This window comes from Balaenoptera musculus, chromosome 3 (assembly GCF_009873245.2).
Source record: "Balaenoptera musculus isolate JJ_BM4_2016_0621 chromosome 3, mBalMus1.pri.v3, whole genome shotgun sequence".
NCBI lineage: Eukaryota > Metazoa > Chordata > Mammalia > Artiodactyla > Balaenopteridae > Balaenoptera > Balaenoptera musculus.
In genome coordinates this window covers 149665306-149691153 of record NC_045787.1, presented here as the reverse complement: position 1 = coordinate 149691153, position 25848 = coordinate 149665306, and the positions used below count along the sequence as shown (strand labels likewise).

At 51.6% G+C, this 25848-nt stretch overlaps 2 protein-coding genes and 1 long non-coding RNA gene across 4 annotated transcripts; 1 reads left to right on the top strand and 2 right to left on the bottom strand.

Annotated features, from left to right (window-relative positions):
• The first annotated feature begins 4489 nt into the window (after positions 1-4489).
• On the top strand, positions 4490-22996 carry CLTB (clathrin light chain B). Of its 2 annotated transcripts, XM_036846528.1 has the most exons (6): positions 4490-4889; positions 10229-10275; positions 17285-17402; positions 17664-17775; positions 19615-19668; positions 22535-22996. In XM_036846528.1, exons 1-6 carry the CDS (start codon positions 4703-4705, stop codon positions 22704-22706), a joined length of 690 nt encoding a protein of 229 aa, XP_036702423.1. In that variant the 5' UTR covers positions 4490-4702; the 3' UTR covers positions 22707-22996. The 2 variants fall into 2 exon arrangements, with proteins under 2 accessions (XP_036702423.1, XP_036702424.1); XM_036846529.1 differs by lacking the exon at positions 19615-19668.
• Positions 15833-22654, bottom strand: LOC118892207. The gene is made up of 3 exons (XR_005019256.1): positions 22512-22654; positions 16771-16774; positions 15833-15844 (listed from the first exon to the last, which is right to left on the bottom strand). It is a non-coding gene; the product is annotated as an uncharacterized LOC118892207 (long non-coding RNA).
• A 1793-nt stretch (positions 22997-24789) lies between the features above and the next one.
• Positions 24790-25777, bottom strand: HIGD2A (HIG1 hypoxia inducible domain family member 2A). Its single transcript, XM_036846531.1, has 2 exons — positions 25575-25777; positions 24790-25221 (listed from the first exon to the last, which is right to left on the bottom strand). The coding sequence occupies exons 1-2, from the start codon at positions 25726-25728 to the stop codon at positions 25055-25057; spliced, it is 321 nt and encodes a 106-aa protein (XP_036702426.1). The 5' UTR covers positions 25729-25777; the 3' UTR covers positions 24790-25054.
• Positions 25778-25848: the final 71 nt, after the last annotated feature.

The window sequence follows — 25848 nt, the reverse complement described above, 5'->3', positions numbered from 1 at the left end:
TGTTGCTGTGCCATATATATATATATATATATATATGGCACATCTTCTTAAACCAATCATCTGTTGATGGGCACTTGGGTTGTTTCCATGCCTTGGCTATTGTAAATGGTGTTGCTATGAACATTGGGGTTCATGTATCTTTTTGAATTAAGAGTTTTTGTCTTTTCCAGATATATGCCCATGAGTAGGATTGCTGGATCATATGGTAACTCTATTTCTAGCTTTATTAAGGAACCTCCATACTGTTTTCCATAGTGGCTGCACCAATTTACATTCCCACCACAGTGTAGGAGGGTTCCCTTTTCTCCACATCCTCCCTAGCATTTATTCTTTGTAGACTTTTTGATGATAGAGAAATGGCTTATTCTTAAGCCTGGAACACTTTGCTGTGCCAGAAAGTGAGAATGTGCTCAAAGAATGATGTAGACATATCAGAAACACAGGAGCCAGCTTGAAGGGGCTCCCACTGACCCAATCTTGGACAATTTGAGCACTAAAATAAATAATGATAGCAAAATACTACAACCCACTTGGATCAAATGAGTCTATGAATCTTGCAGACATAACAGACAAACACTTTCCCTATAGTAGAAAGCCAACTAATAAATGTATAAGGAATGATGGAACTAGAAAATTACCCGTTTGGCAACTATCATTATAATGCCTGCATCATGCAAAAATCAGTAGATGCTGTAATGAATGAATTGGTGTAATTTTACGGAGTGACATAAAATTTACAAGTATTAATGTACCCCTCCACAAGATATTTATTAATTATAAAGGGAAAAGTAGTAATTTTACAGTGGAGAAACCTGACAGACACCACCTTAACCAAGTGATCAATGTTGACATCACCAGTGGACATCCCTGGCGGTCCAGTTAAGACTCCGAGCTTCCAATGCAGGGGATGCGGGTTTGACCCCTGGTTGGGGAACTGAGATCTCACATGCCAGCGGCTAAAAAATAAAAAAATACATAAATAAACATCACCAGTAACTGGAGAAACTGACATTATGTGTTTCCTGACATGATGCACTGAGAGGAACTCAGCATCACATTTGTATTATTCCTGCCAAAAATGTTTAACCTGAATCTAATCAGGAGGAAACAAAGACAACTCAAATTGAAGGATGAAATAACTGACTAGTAATCTTCAAGACATCAATGTCATGAAAGAGAAATAAAGAGAGGAACGGTTCTAGATTGAAGATCAAACAGAGAAGGTAACTGAATGCAATACATAAATACATTATCTGGGATTTTCTTTTCTTCTATTGTTGGGACATTTGGTGAAATCTGAGTAAGTTATGTCAATTTGATAATGGTATTATATGAATATTAATACCTTGATTTTGATAATTGTATAATGGTTATGTAATATGCTCCTTATTGTTAGGAAAACATAAAGTGAAATATTTTGGGATGTAGGGTCATGGTGTCTACAACTTACTCTCCAACAGTATAGGAGAAAGAGAGACAGAAGAAAAAAGAATAAAGACAATGTGATAAAGTGTTATCATCTAAGGAATCTGGTGAGAGGCCTATGGGAATTATTTACAGTTTTCTGTAAGTCTGAAATTAAAAAGGGCAGTGGGGAACCTTGAAAGTTAAATTAAAAAAAAAAAAAAAAGGAGCTTATTAGTGGGAATGTAAAATGGTGTAGTGGCTCTGGAAACCAGTGTGGTGATTCTTCAAAACACTGAAAATAGAATTACCATATGATCCAGCAATGCCATTCCTGGGTATATATCTAAAAGAACAGAAAGCAGGATCTCAAAGAGATATTTGCACATCTGTGTTAACAGCAGTATTATTCATAATAACTAAGGTGGAACCAACCCAAGTGTCCATGGACGGATGGATGAAGAAAATGTGGTATATACATCATACAATGGAATATTATTCAGCCTTAAAAAGGGAGGAAATTCTGACACATGCTACATCTGTCAGAACATGGTGAACCTTGAGAACATTATGCTAAGTGAAATAAGGATACAATACTGTATGATTTCACCTTTGTGAGGTATCTAAAGCCGTCAAATTTATATTAGCAGAAAGTAGACTGATGGTTGCCATGGGCTTTGAGGAAGGGAAAGTGAGGAATTGTTTAACGGGTATAGACTTTTTTTGTTTGTTTGTTTGTTTTATAAATTTATTTACTTATTTTTGGCTGTGTTGGGTCTTCGTTGCTGTGCGCGGGTTTTCTCTAGTTGTGGTGAGCGGGGGCTACTCTTCGCTGCGGTGCGCAGGCTTCTCATTGTCGTGGCCTCTCTGGTTGCAGAGCACGGGCTCTAGGCGTGAAGGCTTCAGTAGTTGTGGCTTGCGGGCTCTAGAGCTCAGGCTCAGTAGTTGTGGCGCACGGGCTTAGTTGCTCTACGGCATGTGGGATCTTTCCGGGCCAGGGCTCGAACCCGTGTCCCTTGCATTGGCAGGCAGGTTCTTGACCACCGCGCCACCAGGGAAGTCCTAGAATTTGTTTTGTAATATGAAAAAGTTGGATATCTGTTGAACAACCATGTAAATGTACTTAACACTACTGAACTGTACACTTAAAAATGGTAAAGGCCATACTTTTGATGTATTTTTTTACCACAATTAAAAAAAATCTCTAAATTAAAAAAATAGAAGTTAACATAGTGAATGATTTACAGATGAAATTATATAATATATGGGGAGGAATAAAGGTTGTAGATGAAACAAGACTGACTCTATGTTGGTAACACTGAGGTTCAGGGGTTAGTATGTAGAGTCATATTATATCAATCTTCTTACTCTTCTGCATGCTTGAAATTTTCCATTAAAAATGTTTTTAAAATTTCTCCACTTAAGACTTCATAAGCTGAAATTTAGATTCTGTGAGACTGTCCCATATCTTTACTCAACTTTATTTATTCATGTCTTTTGACCATTACTGAGCTTCACAATTAAATGTAGAATTAGAAGACAAGAACTGTGTTTAGAGATCTCCAAAGATATTTAGGGAGGTGTCAAGAAAGTGGGAATCTCCAGCACAAAGAAGTGCTGCATGGTTCAAAAGATAACTTTTTAACGATCATTTTTAATATTCATGATTAAGAATAAGAGTCATGTACAAGAGCAAGCATGGTTGCAGAATGATCTGGACCAGTAACTTGTATAAATTAAGCATGGAGCTAAATTCTGCTGATGGCTAAATTAGGAAGGAGCAGGAAGGAAGGAGGAAATAGTTGGGAAGAGTGCCTGTAGTGGCACCGAAGTCTCCGGGAATCAAGTAAGAACATCCAGGGGAGATCACAGCGGGCACATAGCATGTTCACTAGTCCTTCTGTCTCTATGAAACCTGGAGTCGACATTTATGGCTGGTTTGTTAAACTAGGAAACTTTCAAGGTCTTTTCAGAACCTGAGCCTGCAGCTGGGGGAATGAGGAAGAGGAATGAGATGGATGATGATGGAGTGCTGTGCTTGGACCAGGTTGTGCAGGGCCTGAAGCTTCTTTCTTTCTTTCTTACACTACTGATAAATGATTATATTCTCATCATAACAGTGAAAACTACATCAAAGTATTACTGTGCAAAACTGAAATTGCCCTTCGGTCTAGCCTTCTGCTCCCCACCCTCAAGGGAACCCACAGTTTGCAGCGCATCTTTCCTTTCTCTTTTCCAGGTTATAGTTGACTTTCAAGTTTCAAATCAGAAAGAGAAAATCCCAAAGTCCAGATCCAATGGTGGTTCTCCGGGCCCCCCAATACCCTGTGTTTAAATGTCAGAGCGCCTTTTACGCTGTGCTGTCTGGCCATTTCCCATCTGTAGGCCTCTTAGGTTGTAATCTCCCCGGCGCCAAGGCTCGGTTTTACTGTATTTTGGAGACTGTTTACTCAGGGTGACAGCGGCAGGCTGCCTGGATAAATTAGGTCTGCCTTTCCCAAGCTGGTTCATCCTTAAGGGACATTTAAGGGACCCAGCCTCCAAGTAGGGACCCAGTCAGGACACACAAACTCTGGCGGTCTGAGCTGAAGCCTCACCGAATGAAAGGAAGTGCTTAAAAAATGCACGGAAGCAACACGGCCTTGTGGGAAAGGCCCTGGACTTGCAGGAAAGATGCAATAAAGCCGTGGGACTTACTGTCATTTCTCCAAGGCTCATGATAATGGGCTTCATAACACCCGCCTAGCTTAGGAGAAGAAACTTTTGCAGAATGAATCAGGGGCCAGGTTGAGCAGCGACCACCCCCTCGGTGCTCCCGAAGCCCGGGCTGCCAACCTGCGGTGGCCCTGTACACACTATAGTCACTTTCTCCAGTCCGCTTCGCCTCTAGACCCTGCGGGAGCTGCGCCCTGTCCTGGTGTCCTGGAAATGCGTGCTGCTGGCCCGGAGCGAGGAGCGCGGCCCGGGCCTCTGGGCCCCTCGGGCTGCGCCGCCGTCCTGCTGCCGCCCTCCTGTGGCCGCTGCGAGGCGACCTCCGGCCGTCCTGCGGGCCTCCTCCCTCGACCGGTGACATCACCGCATTCCCGTCCCGGCTCCTCCCGCCTGCAGCCGCAGTGACAGGCGAGCCGGGCCCGGTGGCGGAGAGGAAGTGCGGGGCCGCCGCGCCGAGCCCGTCCCCGCCGAGGCCGGCTCCCCCGGGCGGTTCGGGTGACAGTGTCGCGGCCGCCGGGCGCAAGGCGGGGCACGCGCCGGGCAGAGCCGAGCGCCAGGCGGACGCTTCAGCAGAGACGTGGGGAAAATGGCTGATGACTTTGGCTTCTTCTCGTCGACGGAGAGCGGGGCCCCCGAGGCGGCCGAGGAGGACCCAGCGGCTGCCTTCCTGGCCCAGCAGGAGAGTGAAATCGCGGGCATAGAGAATGACGAGGGCTTCGGGGCACCTGCTGGCGGCCAGGCGGCCCTCGCGCAACCGGGACCCGCGAGTGGGGGTGAGTCAGCCCGGTGGCCTGGGGGTTGGGGGTCCTGGGGCTCGCACCCGGGGTACCGGGTGGAGTGAAGAGGGCCTGCTATGGCCAGCCAGGAGCAGGCCTGGGGCTAGTGTGTGCCTGACCCGGACCTGGAGGAGATGTGGCGGGGGCGGGGGGATCTTTTGGAGATCCCCATCTGAGGCCTTGCTTGGGGCTGTGGATCTGGTGGCTCCCAGGATAGAAATTCGTCATGACATTTCATCCCCAGGCCAACTCCACTATTGCCTGGCTCTGGAATCCAACACAGCCCAGGCTTGAGCTTCCCAGTAGGCTGGCTGTCCCAGGTTGAGCCCTGCAGGTGTGGGCAGAGCCCCAGATCTCCCTGCCCCTCAGACGTAGCTCCCTCCTAACAGCTGGGAAAGCAGGGGACGCTGGGTGCTCCAAGAACTCACAGACCTTCCCTGGGGAACACCTGCCATCCTGCAGTCACTGGTCTAGGCACTTTTCTTACATTTAATCATTTCATATGCATTGTTAAACCCATTTCAGAGATGGCAAAACCGAGGCTCAAAATGTACACTACTGAAACAACTAGTAAGTGGCAGAGTGAGGACTCTAAACCATTTCTCTCTAACTCTAACTCTTTCCACCTGACCGCACTGTCTTCCATATGCCAGGCTCTGAGTTAGACACCAGGGTGGGGGCAGGAGCACAGGGGGCTTCAGTCAGATGTGGTCCTGTCCTCCTGGGGTTTGTAGCTCAATGGTTTTCCAAAGGTGGTCCAGGACTCAGGATCTGGGGCCTGGTCCTTGCAATACTGTGTATATCAACAATGTTCCTGCCCTGGTCCTGCCTGAAAGGGCAATTTCTTAAAAGTATCTAGTAAAACAGTAGATATCACTTTCATGGGTACCTCCAAAACAGTGCTTGCTTCTTGTTAATGTTGTCATTTTGGTAGGAGTTTATGGGCCTGTTGGAATAAGTGGTACCTTACATATTTTAAAAAAATGTTTACAAGTAAGGATCCTTTTAGTCATGTTTGTATTCATTCAGCGTTTACTGAGCACCTACTGTGTGCCAGGCCCAGTGGGGATACAGATATGAATAAGACAGTTCCTGTGGCTTGAGGAGCTTGAAGCATCTCTGTATCCTCTTGGTATGAGAAACATAACAAGCCTTTTGTAACATATAAGAAACTGGAGGCCCAGAGAGCCTGAGTATCTCGCCCAAAGTCACACAGCCATGAGTGACAGATCTGGGACTTGATCCCAGGCTTCTCAACTGTGGGCTCCATGCTCTTTCAAATGCTGTGGCAGTCACCCTGGGAGGTGATGAGATGTAGAGGTAGGGAGGGGGGTCTTCTGCTACCCAACCAAGCCAGCAGTGGAGGACTTCTGAAGAAGCAGCAATTCCTAACACTTCAGCAGGACCCTCACACATCCCAGCGAATTCCTAGGAAATGTGGGCCCACGTTCACGTACCAGTATTCATTTGTCCACATCTTCCCCTTGAGACCACCAACTTCCCCAGTCGGGTTGGCCTGGGAGAGGCCCTGCTGGGAGAGCCAGTATCAGAACCACCTAAGAGAGAAGCAGGTAGAAGTCAGGCAGAGGGCTGCAGAGGTGGCTGGGGGTTGAGCAGGCTGTGACCTCTCCCAGGACAATGGGGCTCCAGGGGTTTACAGCCTGGATGAGAGGTTCCCTCTCCGGCAGGGGTGGTGCACAGATTGGCCCCAGACCTGAGGTGGCAGGGAGAGAAGCAGGGACATGGCCCTCTGAGGGTCTCCCAGACTCACAACCACTAAAGCTGCAAATGCTCAGCTGCTCTGCTGAGTGGGGCATGGGGATCCAGGAGGGGTTATGGGATGGCGGCTCAATAGGTAGCCAGATAGGATGGAATTGATCTGCTCCTCCTAGGCCTAGATGGTGATGAGCAAGTAATCCCCCGAGACCAGTGATGAGTGCCAGAAGTCCAAATGAGGGGCGGAAAATGTGCCTTGGGCTGCTGGGAGCTGGGCGGAAGCTCCCGCAGCCAGCACCAGTCATCACTGCTGAGTCTCGTCTCTTAAATGATGCCCCTGTGCTGAGCGCACTGACGTTGGGCTCCCAGGTACCCCTGGGGAGACTGTTTAGTGTAGGCCTGAGCCTGAGCCACTTTTGAGTCTCTCCTCTGGGGCTGGAACTAAGGCCAGCCTGAGCAATGGATACTTTGTTTCCATTCATCAGCCTTGGGTAGGGCCCAGGAGGTGTGTACATTTTCACACCCAGATTTCTAAGCACTCTGCCTGGCTCTGACCCTGACTTGCCCAGTCATTTCCTGGCAAGCCCATTTCCCCTGATGGGCCTCAGTAACCTCCCAGGAATGTTCTGGACCCTTGTCTGCCTCCATTCCAAAAGGGGTCAGGGATCTGAGAGAAGCAACACCCATGGGATTATCCTCGGGACTCGTATCTGCCGCACTCCTGTTGTGCCGGCTTCGGACCGTGGACACGTGATTATCAACGTGCCATGGGCTACTCATTGTGGGGACAGAGACTTGTAATTCTGTGTGTGGCTGTGTGTGGATTCCCAAAGAGGTTAAGCCTCATTCCAGGGGAACACTCATGGGACTGAGAGACTGGGGCACGGAGACTTTCTGAAGGCCAGGGTGGGCACCTGTGGAAGAGGGGCCTGAGACTGGGACTGGTCGGGGGGGCGGGGCCGCAACTTCCCCTCCAGAAATGCCAGGCACACAGACCAGCATCATCGTGAATGGACCCTGGTAACGTAAGGCCCTGCTAGAGGAGATGCCCCAGGAGAAGAAGCCACTTTGCAGAAGATGCTGCCACTGATTTAGGGGCCAGGCCACCCATGCAGGAGAAACCCCATCTAAATGAGTAGGGAGGATGGCTGACAACGGTTGGTCAAAATCAATCACTGTTTGGCTGTGAAAACAAAGTTGATTATAATCTATATCAGCTGGGCATTATTTCCATGGGATGAAGTATCCTTCTCTTCAGTCCCCAAGCTGAAAACACTGTCACCGTTACTCACAGCTCTATCTGGCTGGTAAAGTGTACTTGTCCATCTGCGGTGATCTCGTGCAGCCTCCTGTGGGTCTTGGCTAAGAGGCATTGCAGTTTCTGAGAGTCCTCAGGCCTTGTAGATAACAGTGGGCCCCCAAAGAGCAATTCAGCTTCCATTTAGCCAACACTGCTCACCCTTAGGAGCTGAGTGGGGTACAGAGCCTGATAAGGGAGTGCATGACCTGTGGGAGGTCACAGTAATCGCATAAGAGGGTGGAGGGTTCTGTATGATATTCTGGGATACCCCAGAGTTGAGACCTTCCATCAGCACCCAGGGAAGTAGGGGAAGTAGTAGAGGGCTTCCCAGAGGGGGTGACTTGTGAACTGGGCCTTGGTGAACGACTGGATCCCAAAGAGCATTCTTTAGTGAGGGAAGTAGGAAGGAAGGTGTGGGATGCGGCATAGTGTGTTTGGGGAAGGAGGAAACCAGAATAGGGTTTGTGGGAGGGACTGGTGGGAAGTGAGGCAGGAAAAATGGGCAGGGCCAGATTGTAAAGATCCTCACGAGCTATGGGCCAAGGTTCAATGTACTCATTCAACAAATATTTATTGGGCTCCTATTATGTGCCAGGCACTGTTCTAGGTGCTGGATCCCAGCAGTGGACAAAACAAAGTCCCTGCCCTCCCAGAGGGCATTCAAGTGGGGAAAACAGATAATAAGCACATACAAAAATAAGCATATCAGGCTGTGGTAGGTGCTATAGAGAAAATAACTGCCCAGGGGAGGAGGTAGGGGTGCTGGGGGATGCATGTCAGGGGTGGTCAGGGAAGGCCTCTAATAAGGCAGTGTTTGAGCAGCGGCTGAAGGGCGTGAGGAAGCAGCCCACATGGAAATGGGCAGGAGAGCTTTCTAGGGAGAGGGGACAGCACCTGCCGAGGCCCCAAGGAAGGAGCAGGCCCTGTCGGCCACCATGGTCCACGGGAAGTGGATTTCCTTTTGGTTTGTGTTCATTATATTTTTTTTTTTTTTTTTTTATAAATTTATTTATTTATTTATTTATTTATGGCTGTGTTGGGTCTTCGTTTCTGTGCGAGGGCTTTCTCTAGTTGTGGCGAGCGGGGGCCACTCTTCATCGCAGTGCGCGGGCCTTTCACTGTCGCGGCCTCTCTTGTTGCAGAGCACAGGCTCCAGATGCGCAGGCTCAGTAGTTGTGGCTCACGGGCCTAGTCGCTCCGTGGCATGTGGGATCTTCCCAGACCAGGGCTCGAACCCGTGTCCCCTGCATTGGCAGGCAGATTCTCAACCACTGCGCCACCAGAGAAGCCCCATTATATTTTTAATTAGAGGAGTGACATAGGCAAGTGTATGCTTTTCAAAACGTCAACCTTGGCAGCTGGTTTGAAAGAGGTTTGGGAGAGGGTGAAGATGGAGGCAGGGAGGCCAGTGAGTGGACAAAAACCATTTATTCCTTCTTTCTTTAATGCATTGATTCATTTGCTTATTCAACAAATAGTTTCTGAGCGCGTCCTAAGTCACAGGTACCGTGCACGGCTCTGGGGAAGACAGCGGTGAGGATAATGGACACAGGTGTGCCCCTCCAGGTGCTTGCCAGTAGCGGGGCAGACAGGCCAAAGTAGTTGTACAGGTGGGCCAGGCAGGGGGCAGAGGGCAGAGGGCAACTTTGAGGATTCTTGTTGCAGCAGAAGCCACAGGAATTTGTGACTAACCAGATGTCAGGGAAAGGGACCGGGAGGAGTCATTGTTTAGGTGAGGGCAAAATCGAATCCTTCTGGGATGGGCAGGAGGAGGAAAAATAGGCCAGGTGCTGCCTGGTGGGGGCTGTGATTCCTGCTCTCCCAGGTGGAGCCATTGCTCAAGGCACCACAGGGACAGGCAGAGACGCGCAGGCCCCTCTTCCTGAGCCCTCGCAGACCCTGCCCTGAGCCTCCAGAGCCTCTGCCTCCTCACCGGGCACAAGCTCCACAGACAGTTGGGCCATTCCCAGCTGTGGCTGAGGGGAAGTTAATTTCAGGTAGGTGAGGTGCTATAACTGGCTGGGTGACCTTGGGCAATCACGTAGCCTCTCTGAGCCTCGATTTGAGAATCTGTAAAATGGGTTGATAACAACTTTGTCACAAGTCTGTGGTGAAAATCAGAGGTCATAATGGCTGTGAGAAGGCTTTGTGCACAGTCAAGGATTGAGCCCAGGTTATTTACGTAGCCATTATGTGTGCGTGTAGGGTGGGGAGTCAGTACGCACATGGACATATACAGAGGTTGCTTCGGGGGCTAATGTAAGACCCTGCTTGCTATAAGCTGAGCAATGAGTGATGCTGTCTCCTGTTCTCTTTCCAGCGGGTTCTGAGGACATGGGGACCACAGTCAATGGAGATGTGTATCAGGTAAGCAAGATTCTGTCGTAGCAGGGGCAGGGACCGACAGCCTGGGTCTCAGTAACTTTTGGCCCCCATCATGGGTAGGATTAGGGATTCAAGTTCTGTTCATTGGGATGGGAACATCAAGAGAGGTTTTGACGTGGTTTTTTTGGTCATGTCGGAGAAGGGGATGAAGAATAAGGACCACAGGGATCAATGGGGTGTGGCCTCAGGTTGCCCGTGGTGATGTCCAGCTTCCAGAGGGAGAGATTAAGTGGGCTGCAGTGGCATGGACTAAAGGAAACACAGGGCCCTGCACACGTGTGTGCCATTGGTGGGAGGCTGAATCCAGTGGTCATCTCCACCATGTCTGAGCATTTTAACTGGGTGAGCCTTGGACCCAGAGATTCCACTTCTCAGAATTTTCCTGAAGGAAATAGCTGTACAAGGACACCCAGATTCTTTGCAGGATAATTTTAATAGCAGACAAACTGGAAACAACCTAAGTGCCTAGTATTGAGGGCCTGGGTAGGTAAATTGGAAAACCATTCTGTTGTTAAAAAGAGCAGTCAGAGCTTTCTGTATTGACATGAAAAGATGCCTATAATATAGTAAACGGAAAAGCAGCTTGCAGAATAATATGCACAGTATGGTCCTGTTTTTTATTTTAGAAATATGTTTTCACGAAAGATCTGAAAGGATGTGTACCAACTGTTAGCAGTGGTTAGCCCCGAGCTTGTGGGAGAAGGGGGGATAAGGAAAGGGCTTTCACTTTCACTGGATTGTTTTAAAATTCTTTGTAGTGATCCTATAACACACACACGCACACACTCACCCCCCTCAAAAAAAAACAGCTAGTAAAGATATTTCTAGTTAAAGACTGCTTCTCTCCACACTCACCTAACCCCCCTCCCTTCATACATACACAGATCATTTTGAAAGTACTTAAAGAACTTGGACCACAAATAGCATCCCCAGGACCCCACAGGTGCAACAGTCTTCACCCCCAACCTGCAGATACCTGGGGGGGGGGGCAAAACCTTCACTGGATAAACTTTAATTCCCACTGGACTGGCTCAGAGACCCTTGACTGCTGGGGCTGCAGCTGCAGGATCTCCTGAGCTCTGCTTTGTGGAGGAGCTGGCTTCCTAAATCCTCAGGGAGAACAAACAATACTTTCTTATGTAAGAGGGATGGGCTGGTACCTTACACAGGGCAACTGGCCAAGTCCCATTTCTGGAAAATTACTCAACTACCAGCAAGCTAGAAAAGTCAGTCTGTAGGACTTTAAGGGCTTCCTGTGTCCCTGGGCCTGAGAGCACCAAATAAGCAGCATTGACGCTGGTACAGTTTGGCAGAGCATTGAGACTCAGGCTGCTCCTGCCCTGGGCACACTCAAAAGGACTTGGCCTGACCCAAAAGGTCTGTGTCCTAAAGTGGCCCTGGAGCTGGAGATACACTTGGGACCGGAGAAGTACCTAGAACACCATGAGCAGGATAATTTTCCCTTTTTATACATTAGGATCTTGAGGCCTTCTCCCTCCCTGCCCCAGGCCTCGCTTTGTATTTAATGGATCTGAGAAACCCTGGGCCTCCTCCCCAATCTCGGTGGTAACTCTCATTCTCACTGCTACCAAGAATAACCCCAGCTATGTTTATCTGTAACTCATTTCACATCTGTGCCACGCTAGCATCCTTACAGGCAGGGGAGGCGTCACAGATGAGGCGAGCCACTCAGAAGCTTAGTGGCCAAGTTCAGGTTCATCTAGGTCTCCTGCCCCTGATCTGGTGCCCTTTGTACCATCCCCTTGTTGCTGGACCGGGCAGGCCACAGCAGCCGGCTGGCGGGTGGGAAGCCCCTGCAGACTTTTCTTAGGATGGAGCATAGAGCAGGGTCTGGCTTGTGCACCCCAGGCTTTCAAGGGTCCTGGGCAGAACTTTCCTGCTACCTTTCTTAATCTTTTCTGGAAGGCTATGGGCCACTAGGGGGTCCAACTGTGAACCTGATCCCCAACAAGTCCTAAGCATAAGCCTGCATCCCCGTTGAGCTACTTAGAGGAATCAACAGCTCAGCTCAGCTTAGCTTTAGCTGGTCAGTCCCACAGATCGGTTATGCCTCATCCTCCTGGCTGCCCCTGGAGTCACAGCACATGCTCGGCCAGCATGGCCCCCCAGAAGCCCTTGTGGTGGTATCCAGTGTCCAGCGGAGGGGTCCCTCGGGAGAGGAGTGCTGGGGAGCTGGGCTGAGACAAGCCTGGCCCTGACTGTAGCCTGTGGCCTTTTGGTCCTGGCCATTCCTGACCCCTTCCCTTTCAAGCTTGGGAGGGACTCAGAGTATTCCTGCAGCCCCTGGTGAGCCCTGCTGGGCTGCCAGCCCCCCTGGCGGCTGACCCGATTTCCTCACTGCAGCAGTCAAGTGATTAAAGAGGAGCCCGGCTGTGGCCCTCCCGACCTCACTGCTCACTGGCAGGGGCAGGGCAGGAAAATAAGTCCAGAGCAGCTGGAGAAGGGGAGCCAGCAAACAGCTTCTCAGGGCCTTGTCTGCTGGCAGCACCACTGTGTTCTTCCTCGTTGCGGCGATGGTGCAGCACGAGCCGGCCTGCTGGGGGCCTGCCACAGGCTATGGTGAGCCCTGCAGCTCTGCCACCTGTGCATGTGCATGTGCACGTCCGCTACAGGCTACAGGGGTCGCAGGGCAGTTATCACATTCAGGCCCCATTTTGCACCCCGAGTGGGTTGTTGTCACTCCCAATTGACAGGTGACGAAACCTAAGGAGCCCAGGGAAGGGACTTCTTAAAGGTCGCACATCCAGTGAGTGGCACGAGGGGACTTAAAGCCCAGTCGCTCTGATGCTGTGTCCCTGTGCCCTCCACATCGCTTTGCAGGCAGCCCCTCATTCCTTCATTTAGTCAACTCGCATTCTGAGTGCCATGCGCTGTGCTCAGGGCCTCGGATGTAGAGGCAAATCCCATGGATGTTTGTCCTCAAAGAGCTCAAAGGACAGAGACCTGAAAATCATGCAGGATGGCAAGGGCTTGGGTGTGGGGCTGGTCTCAAGAGTTCTTACTATGCGTCAGGCACCACCCAAAAGCTTTATGTGGATTAACTCATTTCATCCTCCCAACACCCCTACGATGTAGGTTCTGTCATTATCCCCATTTTACAGATGAGGAGGAGGACACACAGGGAGGTTTAATAGCTCTGGTTGCACAGCCGGGAAGAGCTGGGACCTGAACCAGGTTCAGGCGCCAGGTGCTGCACTGAAGTCAGAGAGTGTGACAGGGACGGATGCTGGAAGTGGGTTCCAGGCTGCCCAGGGGCATGTGGGTGGTCCTGGCTAGTGGGACAGCATGTGCAAAGGCACAGAGGATAAGACACGCAGTCTGGGGCTTGCCTGGAGCCTGGCACCTGCTGCAGAGAAGGGTGTGCTGGGGGAACCTGAAGAGACCACGGGTACAGGGCTGCTGTGCCTGCAGGCGGAAGGGATGGGGGTTGGGGGGGCGGGCACAGCTCCCAGCCAGAGCCTGTTACTAGGCCGTGCTGGTGGAGGACGCAGGCCCAGCTTGGCCAGGCTTTGCGCCCAGGGCCTGGGCCACGGCCACCTCTGGGCACAGCATGCTTGGACCACACCTAGCAGTGCCCCTGGATGTGCAGTGCAGCTGCTCTAGGCTCCCCACCCCCACCCAGACCCAGAGAAGCCCCAGGGTTTCTCAAGCTGCTCCTACACCCAGACTGCTCCTACGCGGGGCGCTGCACCTACACGGGGCGCTGTGGTGGGCTGCGGCAAAGGAGTTTGGATGGAGTCAGACAACCTGCGCTTCATTTCTGGCTTTTCCCAGCCGGACGGCTTTGGACTAGTCACTGCTCTGAGCTGGATTTCTCATTTGTGAAATTGGGATTAGAAGCCCTGCACTGCTGCCTCCGCAGGTCTGTTGAGAAAAGTGCTCTGTAGCCCTGGAAGCTGCTTCTAAATCCCTGACCTAGCCACTAAGCGAGCCAAGGGGGGTACGTGTGTGGGTGTGAGAGAGACAGACGGTGAATGGGGCGTGGGGCAGTGGGAGGAGGGGGCGCAGTCTCCAATCTTGGGATGGTAGACTTATCAGGGAGACCAAAATCACGTGACACAGAAGTAACTTTGGTCCCTATTGCCTGTGTGGCCACATGTGTGGCTATGTGTGACACCCAGGAATTCAGTTTGAATTCTGGCCCTGCCATTTCCTGGCCGGGTGACCTTGGGACTTTGGAGCTAGACTTTTCCTACCTGTAAAACAAAGATAATGAAACCCACCATGTAGGGTTGTAAAGACCAAAGAGAACCGTTTAATTGCAAGTTCTCTGCAAGTTTTAAAACGCTGTAACCTGTGAGTCTTAATTTTAGGGCAGTCTTGATGGAGATGGTGGGTCCTGAAGGACACCGTGGGATGACTTCTGCCCAGAGGACCCCCTCCAGCCCACCTCTCCCACCCCATCTGCTCCACACCTGGTAGCATTTCTGTACTCAGATTTTTCCAAAGGCACCGGCCTCATGTGGTCCTTAAGCTGCCAGCTCTTGGTCTGAAATGCCCTTTCCCTATCTCTTCCCAGCCTACTGTGCTCCCAGGCTAGAAAGGTCATGCCCTCCCTTGTCCCCACTCTTTTCATGACCCGTGTTATGCATGTACCCCAGCCATGGTCCTCATTTGTGAGGGACTCCCTCTGCCAAGCTCCCGGATGATGGGCTGTCTCGTTCATCCCTGACCCCAAGCCTGAACATCTGTTAATTCATTCAAGTAATGCTCTTGAAATCCTCCTACAGCCAGGCCCTCCATGTTCTACATACTATACAGAGACAGGCAGTCTCTGTCCTCATGGAATTCACTTACTGGGGGGTGGGGTAGGGTGGGGTGGGGAGGGCAGATAGTAAACATGTAAACAAACCAAGCTTTTAAGATATCCTGAGTGCCAAGAAGAAATAAAATGTAGCACCTGGATAAACACGTAGAAAGTAAAAGTAACTGCATTTGTCTGCAGATGGGACAGTCTATAGGATTGGGCAGAGGTCCTGGTAGCCTAGCCTCAGGACAGGGTTGTTCCCAGAACTGGAAAGGTACATCCGTGATCAACTCGTGTTGTCCAGATTAGGGCCCTGGAAAGGCCCCTCGAGATGTCTTGAGAGACTCTCTCAGTTGAAGTGTTATGCTGGGCAGGAAAGAGGAATAAGGACAGCGCCCCAACTGCCCCACCCAAGGGTGGGCCTGATCCGAGGAGCCAGGCTGCACCTCTCCGCCCTGGGCCTGCCCTTCCTTCTCCCCAAAGACAGCTGGAGATGCAGCCCTGATGTTCCATCTGCGTGCTCCTTCGCCCTGCTGCCCACAGCCCCTTGGGCAGACGCTTACCCAGCCCTTCCTCTGAACCGGGCACATGCTGGCCCCGGGGGTGGGGGTCTTCATCCACACGGCCACTGCTTACTGAGCACCAGCTGTGTGCCCACAGCGGGCACCACTGGACAGATGTTGTTGGGTGGGGAGAAGATTCTCTGGTACTCGTGACAGTTTTGATGAGTGCTTGCAGGAGGAGCACAGGGAGCAATGAAAAGATGGGACAGGAGTTCAGAGGCTATAAACAAGGTCCCGTCCTGCCCACCGGGAGCTCGCGGTCCAGCGGGGAGACACCCGCAGTAGAAGGTGAGGGTGTGACAGGGAGCACAGAGAGGACAGGGTGTGAAATCTGTTTGGGGGCTGGGAAATATCCCAGAGCTGGTGACCTCTGAGCTGGAAACTCGTGGGGTGGAATAAGATTTCATCAGCTGGAGAAAGGAGGGAAGACAACTGAAGGCCGAAAGCACAGAGGAGACAAAGGCGGGCAGCATGGGCGTGTGGGATGTGTGCAGACAGGAATGCACGGGGCAGACAGAGCACCAGAGTGGGCGTGCCAGGAGATGGGGCTGGATCATAAAGTCTCCAGCTTTGCGAGGCCAGAGGGGAGCCCCATCCTTGCTGGGCTGAGCTCTCAGCCTGCAACGCTTCAAGTCCCCACCCTGGCAGGTGGCGTGGAGAATTGGGCAGAGCCCTGGCTTGGGAGCCAGAGGACTGGACTCTGGCCCTGCTTCTGCCACTGTGTTGTGCCATCTCTCCTGGCCTCAGTTTCCTCCCCTATAAAATGGGAATGAATAATAATAATAATAATAATAATAATAATAATAATTCTAGCTACCATTTACTGAGCCATCACTCTATGCCAGGCACTCTTGTAAATGTCTTATAAATATTGTTGCATCAAATCCTCACAACTAGCTCTTAGAGGTACTTTTATTACTATTCCAATTTCAGATGAGAAAACTGAGGCCAGGCAATGTTGAGCAACTTGCCTGGGCTACACACATATATAGTAGGCAGTAGAGGTGGGATTTGAACCCAGATGGTCCAGCTGCAGAGTCTGAGTTTTTCGTCACTGTACAATCGTAGCCATGGCCACCCTGCCTATCTCAGGGCTGCTCGTTCACTCAGCAAATAGTTATTGAGTACCTGCTACATGCCAGGCACTGTGCTGGTTGCTGGGGACACAGCAGTGAACAGGACAGGCAAGGTCCCTGTTGCCACAGGGTGACATTCTGATGGAGGAGACAGACAATGGACAAGTAAGCATATTATAAAGTGAGGCCATTTAGGACGGTGTTATTGGGTAAATAAAACTAATAGAGTGGGGCTTTAATGATAGAAACACAGGGAACTCTCTGAGTGCCAAGAAGCGTTTGAAGTTCTTTACACTTTTTAAACTCATTTCATCCCCATATTAACCCTGTGGGGTGGGTGCTATTTTGTAGCCCATTTTAAGATGAGGAAAGCGAGGCACAGAGAGGTTGAGTAACTTGCCCAGAGTCACACAAGGAGCAGAATTACTGGCAGAGGGCACAGCAAGTGCAAAGGCAGGGTACAGTCCCAGGAGACAGTGGGTATGAGGTGGTTTGAGATGTGAGGGGGTGTCCTGGTACTCAGGTGCCAGAGACGGGGGGGCAGGTGGACGGGCTGGGTACACTGCCGTGTGTTTGTGTCCTAGGAGGCTAACGGTCCAGCTGATAGCTACGCTGCAATTGCCCAGGTCGACAGGCTGACGCAGGAACCCGAGAGCATCCGCAAATGGAGAGAGGAGCAGCGGAAACGGCTGCAAGAGCTGGGTGAGGGCAGGGCTGAGTGTGCAAGCTGGGCTGGGCCCCCTGGCCCCGGGCTCCCCACTGGGTTGGCTCTCTGGGACACGGTCGGGTGGGGAAGCCTTAGGCTATATGGGGCCCTGCCCCACCTTAACGTGGGATCGGCTGAGGATGGACCCAGGGCTGCCTGCCGGGGCCGAGGGGAGAAGCAGCAGCCAGAAGCACAGCCGGCTGTGCCTCACGTCCCTCCCGGAAAGCCGCTGTTCATTCACCTGTTGGGGGTTGCAGATGCTGCCTCCAAAGTGATGGAACAGGAGTGGCGGGAGAAGGCCAAGAAGGACCTGGAGGAATGGAACCAGCGCCAGAGTGAACAAGTTGAGAAGAACAAGATCAACAACCGGTGAGAGGAGCTATGAGGGTGTGAGGGGACTGTAGGGTCACGAGGGTGCTATGGGGACATGAGAGGACCTACAGGGATATGAGGAGCTATGGGGACATAAGAGGACCTATGGGGACATGAGAGGACTGATGGGGACATGAGAGGACCTACGGGGACAGTGAGAGGAACTATGGTGGGGGGACTGTCTCGAGGACGGGTGATTTGGTGGCAAGAACACGGAGGAAGGAGAAGCCGAACCCACAATGATGTTTCCTCAGCGGCCTGTGGAACTCAGCGCGCTGAACTCTGCAGAGCTGGTACGCCGTTAAGCTCTGACCTCCACACCACGACAGAGAAAAGTGAGTCTGCCAGTCAGCAGACGAGGTCCTGGGACCCACTGGAATGTAAGCCAGGCTGTCCTGGAGCCCAGTGGCCAACAGTTCAGCCTGGGCCCCCTGTGGCCATGGTTATCATGACAGAGAACACAGGCCTGGCTGGAAGGGAAGAACCAAGCCGAGTGCAGGATTTTATTGCTTATAGAAATGACAACACTTCGACCCATAGGTGGCTAAAGAATAAAGGGAAATTAGTGGCCTATGTAACTGGAAAGGCCAGGGGTAAGGGCTGCAGACCCAGTGGACTCAGGCACTGAAACAAAGTTCGTCAGTGCTCACTTTTACTGTCTCTCGGTCTGCTTTCCCCTACGTGGCCATCACTCTTGGGCACACACCCCTGGGATGGGGGCAAAGGTGGCCACTAGCAGCTCCAGGCTTCTGCTCTATTTTCTTGGCAACTTCAGTGAAAATAAGCCTTTTGCTCCCAACAGCTCTAGCTGAAGTCCTCGACCTGACCTTCATTGGTCTGGTGTGGGTCACGTGCCCATCCCAGGCCCAGTGATTGTCCCAGGGGGAGGGACTCTCCCATGGACCAAGCTTGGTCGATAGTCCCATTACTTGGGTTGTGTGTGGGGTCTGGTCCCACCCAAACCACAGGGATTGAGTGGGGGCAGCTGAGGCTTCAAAGGACAATCAGGATGTCCTTCCTGGAAGAAGGGGGACAGATGTTGGTCAGGAAAGATAGCGGAGGCCCACCGGAGAATACCTTGCAGAAATGGTCTCAGACTAGAGACTGCCAGCAGCCCCTGCCTCTGAGGCTGTGCACTTCAAGGTACCAGACTTGCCAGGAAGGAAAAGGCTGGCTCTGGGAAGCCACCAGCTGGAAGCTGCTGCATGCCAGGCCCTGGTTGGGCACTGGGGAGGCCGAGCTGAGAAGGACCCAGTCTGTGTCCTCAAAGAGCAGAGGAGGGAAACACACGGGTACGGCTGAACTCACCAGTAGGGCCCTCTGCAGGAAAGCTGTGGAAGCAAGGGATGTGGGTGGCGGAGGAACCTCTGTGTCTGGGGGCCTGGGCTTTGGAAGGTGGGTAGGAGTTCACCAGGAGAAAGAGGGCAGGGGGTGGGGGAGGGTATTCTAGGCTAGGGAACAGCATGACATGAAAGAAAGGACGTTGTGCTTGGGCACCAGGGAGTGGTGGGAGAGAGGGCCGGAATGAGGGCTCCCATGTGCAGGGCCTTGGAGGCGAGGGGCGGGCAGACACAGGCGGTGGGGCACCACTGAAGGTTTGTAAACAGGGGGACTAATATGATAGGGCTGAGTTTTAGAAAAGGCCACCCACTCGGGTGGGTGGAGGATCCCTGCTCTCCTCTCAGGACTGTGGAGAGTTGCCGAGCCTTCCAGAACTATGCTTCCTAACACGTCTCCAACTGGAGGTACTAACGCTGTCTCTCTTTCTCTTTAACCCTCTGCCTGTCTGTCCATCTTGCCATCCCGTCTTCCCCCACCTAACCCCCTTCCCTCAAGGATCGCCGACAAAGCATTCTACCAGCAGCCAGATGCTGATATCATCGGCTACGTGTACGTGTCTCCTTTGCTCCTCTGCAAGGGCCTGTGTGTGGCTGGCACAGTTTCTTGAGTCTCCCCCTTGTGGGGTATAAATGAGTATGGCTGGGCCTGGGGCGATGATCAGAGCAGGAGGTGAGCCTGAGGGCTGGGTACAGGCACCAACCCTCACCTCCATCCCTCCAGCAAATGTTTATTGAGCATCTTTGAGACAGCTTTGCTAAAATCCAGGCAAAGAAAAGAAAGGAATGTCTGGCCATCGCCAGGTGAGAGAGGCAAAGGGCAAAGCAGCCCAACTCCCTCCTTCTGAGATGCCTCTTGGAGGGGGGAGGTGGAGTGAGTCTTCTGTTGAACAAAACAAACACTGAGTGCTGGTGCTGGAGTTATGAAGAATGCACAGCCATCCCCCGCTCCTGCCCACAAGTGCACTGCTCCTCCTTAGAACTTCAGCCTGAATTTGGTCATGAGCCCCTGCCCAGACCACCAGTGGTTCCCTTTCACGTGTTTCTGCTTTGGGGTCTAGTTGGTCCTGTGCCTGATCCAGACCAGAGATGGCAGAGATTTCCTCTTATGCCGCCCCACTGGTTGGTAGTCACAGCCTGGACGGTATGCTGGGGATTGTGAAGCCGAAGAAAAAAATGCAGTGATGAATGTGTGATGATTGCCACGTGTGTATGTGCCAAATATTTGCTGTTCCTCGCTCTGGATACGCCCTTGGCAGGCCTCTGACACTGTCTGGGCTAACGCTTCTCTCACAGATCATGGGGCACACCAGAGTAACAGCCTTCCACTCCTTCCTTCCATCCACTCTCCCATCTGTCCAGTGCCAGTCTCTGGTCAGACAGGAATAAGACACACATGGTCTGTCCCCCCAAGTTGCTCATGATCAGGAGTGTGTTGTGATAAGAGCCACATGCAAGGACACGGTGGGCTCAGGGAGAGCCCGGGCAGGCTTCAGAGATCAGAGTCCGCCGGCCCTTAAAGTGTGAGAAGGAGTGTGCTGGGTGGGGATGGTGAGAAGGGAATGGCATCCTAGGTGGGAAAAGCTGCTGGGGCAAAGGCAATGAGATGGGAAATATCTATCGGCCTGCAGCGCCTGGGGCGGTGGGAATGGGGAGAGAAGGTCAGTTTGGAGCCAGTTGCAAAAAGCCTGTCGTGAGATGTTAAAAAGCTCAGACTTGATCCTGAAGGCAGCGGGGAGCCATGGGAGGTTTCAAGCAGGAGAGTGGGGATGGCAGAAGGGCATCGGCGCTGGGGAATACCACAGGGGGTTCATTGCTCCTGTTGCGCCCGAAGAAATGGCCCAAGGAGCACCCAAGGGAGTCCTGAAGAGAGGAATAGTCTAGACCAGCGCTTCTCAGACTTCCATGTGCCTATGAATCACCTCTTGTCAAAATGGAGATTCTGATTCAGAAGGACTGAGGTGAGGCCATGATTCTGCATTTGCAACAAGCTCCATGGTGATGCTGGTGCTGCTGGACCATGAACCCCACTTTGAGCAACAAGGTTAGAGGGGAGCCTCTTGACCCAGAAGAGAAAGCTCCTAGGATCGCTCCCCTCAGCCCCACTGGTCAGCCAATGCCACACAGCACCTTACATTTTCTCAAGCTTGCACATACCTGCTACGTTGTTTGATTCTCAGGCCAGTGAGACAGATCAGGAAGGTGGAGGCACTGATCCTCCCTTCCCAGGTTAGGAAATTAGCACACAGCAGGGAAGCAAGATCACAAGCGAGGGGCTGGGTCACCTGATCTGGGGCCGGCTCATCCTTGATCCCATGGGGATCACCTGGAGAGCTCCCTGCCATCAGCCAGTGCCTGGCATGTGGCAGAACTGGTCCTGCTTGAGATGCAGGGGGCTTCCAAGGAGAAAGGGGCTTTAGGGACACTTGTTGGCTAAACAGGACACACACCCAGCCCTCCCCACCCCAGAATCCCTTATTGCTTTTCTCTTAATGACTCCCATGTTTAGGTTTTGTCCACTAAACTACATTTATTATACTTTGTTTCCCCATTGTTCCTTAATCAGTGGCTTCTATAACTGTCAGCCAGAACTTCTGATGAAAAACCCACCAGTTTCCATCCTAATTTGATTCTAATCAAAGGCAAAGACTCCAGTGGAGCATTCCTCAGGCTGTGGCGCCACAGAGATAATAGTCATTCTGGGCTAAAAAGAGTTCTGTAGTCAAGTATGCTTGGGATGTGGCAGATGCTATATCCATCGTGTACTCACGTTCATGGTGCACATAAGCACATTAAAGGCTTTGCAAGTCTTGTTTTGAAGATCTTCTTTAACTGATTCTTCTATACATTTTTGACCACAACTCTTTTCTAAAGAACACTTATAGGGTCCACAGAACCCCGAGGCAATGCTAAACCAGAGACTTCAGTTAGGTGGTTAGTCAATGTCCTGCTCAGTTTTTGGAAATGTAAATAGCTGAGGTACTGCATTAGTTCCTCCAAGGGCCTTTAGGTGTCAGGAGCCCCAGTTTGGGAACTCCTGATAGAGAGGTAATGAACAGACAGTGCTGGGGCAGGGGTAGGAGGCTACTTGAGCTACAGTGGCAAGGGAAGACCTTTCTGAGGAGGTAAGGCCTGCACTCAGACCTGAATTACAAGAAGCAACAAGCCATGAACAGGTCTGGGGGAAGAGGTGACCGAAAGTACAAAGGCCCTGAGGCAGGACCAAACCAGGCTTCCTCTGATGGCAAGGCTGTTCCTGGGGGCCTGAGGTCAGAGGGCCCGGGGCTGGGGAGGAGACGTCTAGACAAAGGACCCCAGAGTAGGCCGGACAAAGCAGCCTTGCTCAGTGGGAGCAGAGCATCACTGATTCAGGGGAAAGGCAGACAGCTATGAAACCTCTGTCCTATCTCCACCTGCAGGGCATCTGAGGAGGCTTTTGTGAAGGAATCCAAGGAGGAGACCCCAGGCACAGAGTGGGAGAAGGTGGCCCAGCTGTGTGACTTCAACCCCAAGAGCAGCAAGCAGTGCAAAGACGTGTCCCGCCTGCGCTCGGTGCTCATGTCCCTGAAGCAGACGCCGCTGTCCCGCTAGGAGCCTGCCACCAACATGGCCGCCAAACAGGGGCCGGGCCGGGCAGAGGAGGAGCAGCTGCTTTGGCCAGGGGGGAAATGCCTCCAGCAGCTGCTACACAGCCTATTCCGTTCCTCGCCATCTCCCGGGGCCGGGAAGGGGAACCCTCACCCCTCTCAACTGTCATTCCCTCACGGCCCTATGGCCCAGCCCCTCACATCTCCTCTCGGTCCACAAAATCGTGACTGTCCCTCCTGATGTATTTTTTTTTCTTGGCTTAAAGGGTGTGTTGTTAACTCTTTTTACACTTATTTATTATCATTCTCATTTCTCTGGAAGCCACAACTGGTGTCAGGGCTGTTTGTACTTAGAACTTTCCCAGCTTCATGGGCTTGAGAGAAGGTAGGGCTATTTCCCTGGTAACCCAGGAGCTCCCAGCTCGCAGAGGGCATCCCAATCTGTCTATGTCTGCTGCCTCCAGCCCCAGGAGGAAAGACAACCTCTCACAGAATGCTTTTGCAAGCTTGATCCTTTCTGATCCTTGAACAAACCCGTGACATAGGGATTCTGTTGGTCTGTCATATAGCCACAGACACTCAGAGGGGAAGCAGCTTGGAGGGAAGAGGCAAGACCAGAGGTTCCCGGTGGGGGCTCCCTCTTTGCCTGGGTGAGGGGCTGGTGAAGGTAGCCTCTGCCACAGCCCTTCCTTGGGATTGGTCAGGACCCTCTCCCTCTTTCAGCTGTGCTCTTTTGTGGATTTGGGAGAAACAATCAGTGACAACACCTTCCCCTTCAACAGAGTTGCAAACAGATTATGTTCAAGCCATTGTGATCTGAACAATGTTTAAAAATATTTAATTGCCAACCGTATTAGTTTCCCAGAGCTGCCATAACAAAATACCACAGCGTCTGGTTTAGAACAACAGAAATTTATTGTCTCACTGTTCTGGAGGTCATAAGTCTGAAATCATGGTGTCAGCAGGGCCATGATCCCTCTAAAGGCACTAGGGAAGGATCTGTGTTCCTGGGTGTTCCTTGCCTTGTACAAGCATTACTACAATCCTGAGTTCATCTTCACGTCGCCTGCTCTCTATACGTGTCTGTCGCTGTGTCCATGTATAAGGTCACCAGTCATATTGGATTAGGGCCCACCCTACTGACCTCATTTTAACTTGATTACCTCTGAAAAGACCCTATTCCCAAATAAGGTCACATTCTGAGGTACTGGGGTTAGGACTTCAACTAATCTTTTTTTGGGGGGCGGCCCACAACACCAACAGTTAAAAATAGTGGCCATCCTCTCTAGAAGTGCCATAGTCCTCACCACTTCATATCTGTTCCTGTGGAGGCCAAGGGTCACCACAATGTACTGCTTTACATTTATAATCTCTGTCTTACAGCTGAAAGACCATGGTGGGGGCAAGAAACTTAGCTGGCCTAAGTCATTCAGCTGGTGTTGAAACTGATGGAGTCACGGATAGAAGGAACCTGAATCCAAATCAACACTTTAGGGCTGACTGCAGACCAGGAACACCTGTTTGAGACTTTACATGAATGAGAAACTCATGAGTTGCCTCTTTCTAGAGTTTGCTCAGGTCCCCAGCCTCCTTTTTTCCTTAGCCATAAAACACTAGGTGCTGCCACAAACCACTGGCAAGCTTTGGGATTATGCTTTATGCTCTTTCTGTTACACCAGGCTGCTTCTCTAAGCCTCAGTTTCCTGGTCCGTAAAATGCATCAAGAACCAAGCTGAGACGGTCTAGATCAGTGGAGCCTTAGGTGCTCTCAGGAGGTGGGATTGGGGTCAGGAGTAGAAGTGGAGGGCAGAGCCCCCTGCCTCTGACAGAACCATGGCAGCCCTCGTATGAAGGAAGGTTTTCTACTGAAAGTTTGAAAACTGTTGGAAAGATCAGTTTTTTGTTTTTTGTTTTTTTTCGTATAACATCACTGTAGAGACTCTCTACTTTTAATAAGTACCCCAGGGTGATTCTTACCAGGAAAGTTTGAGAATCAGTAGACTATTGGAATTCTAAGAGTCCCTGCAGTCTTTAGTCTGTTTTCTCCTAAAACCAAAGACCAAAAACCATGGGGGTGAGACTGGGAATGAATTCACCAAACTACAAGTGGATCAGAGTTTATTAAGTAGGGAGTGGAGAAGGTGCAGCACAACTAGAAGTATGCAACACTCAAACTGAACCGAACCTGAGATTTCTGAAAAAAATCTGTCGGTTACACAATTGGCCACTTCTGCCCCCACTGATACAGGGGCTTGTCAGGGGAGATGAGGGAATAATGCCAGTGGCAGGACCGGTGGTTGCTCCTGGAGCTGGGAACGATCTCCGCGGAGCTTTCAAGGCCAGGCCACCGACTCAGGGTCGAGATTTCAGAGTGGAGGCAGCCAGACCCATCAAGATGGCTACGACCGTGAAGCCCTGGGCGGCGATTCGAGTGCGCATCATGAGCTGGGAGCGCTGGCTCTGACCCCGGTGGAAGCAGTAGAGGCCGTAGGTAAGGGCGGCCGCTGTGCCCAGGCAGCCTGAAGAGGCGACAAAGCAGGTGGAAAGCACCCTCCCCGCTTTGGGCTCCCGCCCCCAGGGTCAAAATCTCTAAACAGCAGCTGAGGAGAGGGGGGTATGGGGTGGAGCTGAGGTGGGAGGGGCTGGCCGAAGCGGGGGTCCTTCGAGTCAGAATCGGCCCCATCTCAGCGCCCCATCCCGTCCAGCTCCTGCTCCAATCACCGCCCAGCCCCTCACCGCCCGGCCCCTTCGCTGCATCTCTGGTCCACTCTCATTCCGGTCCCCACCTGGCGTCCCCGGTCCTCCCCGATTTCATTCCCCTCTATATCACTGTCTTCTTGGTCTACAGTACCTTTAGAGCCCGCTTGCTTACCTATGGGTACCATTGGGTTCTCGCGGGTCTTGCGAAGAAACTTTTCCTTGAAGCTTTCCGAAGTGCTGTATACACTGGGGCTAAAGCCCTCAATGACTGGGGGCTGCGATGGTTCAAAGGGTGCCTCCGGAGTGACAGGGCGAGGAGTCGCCATGTTTTAGGCTACAGCCGTAGGAGAAAATCCGGACGCTAAACCCCGCCTCCTGATGAGGTCATCAAAGAAGGCGGGGAAAAGGACTTTGCTCAGTGTTGTACGCAGGTGTAATCCCTCATG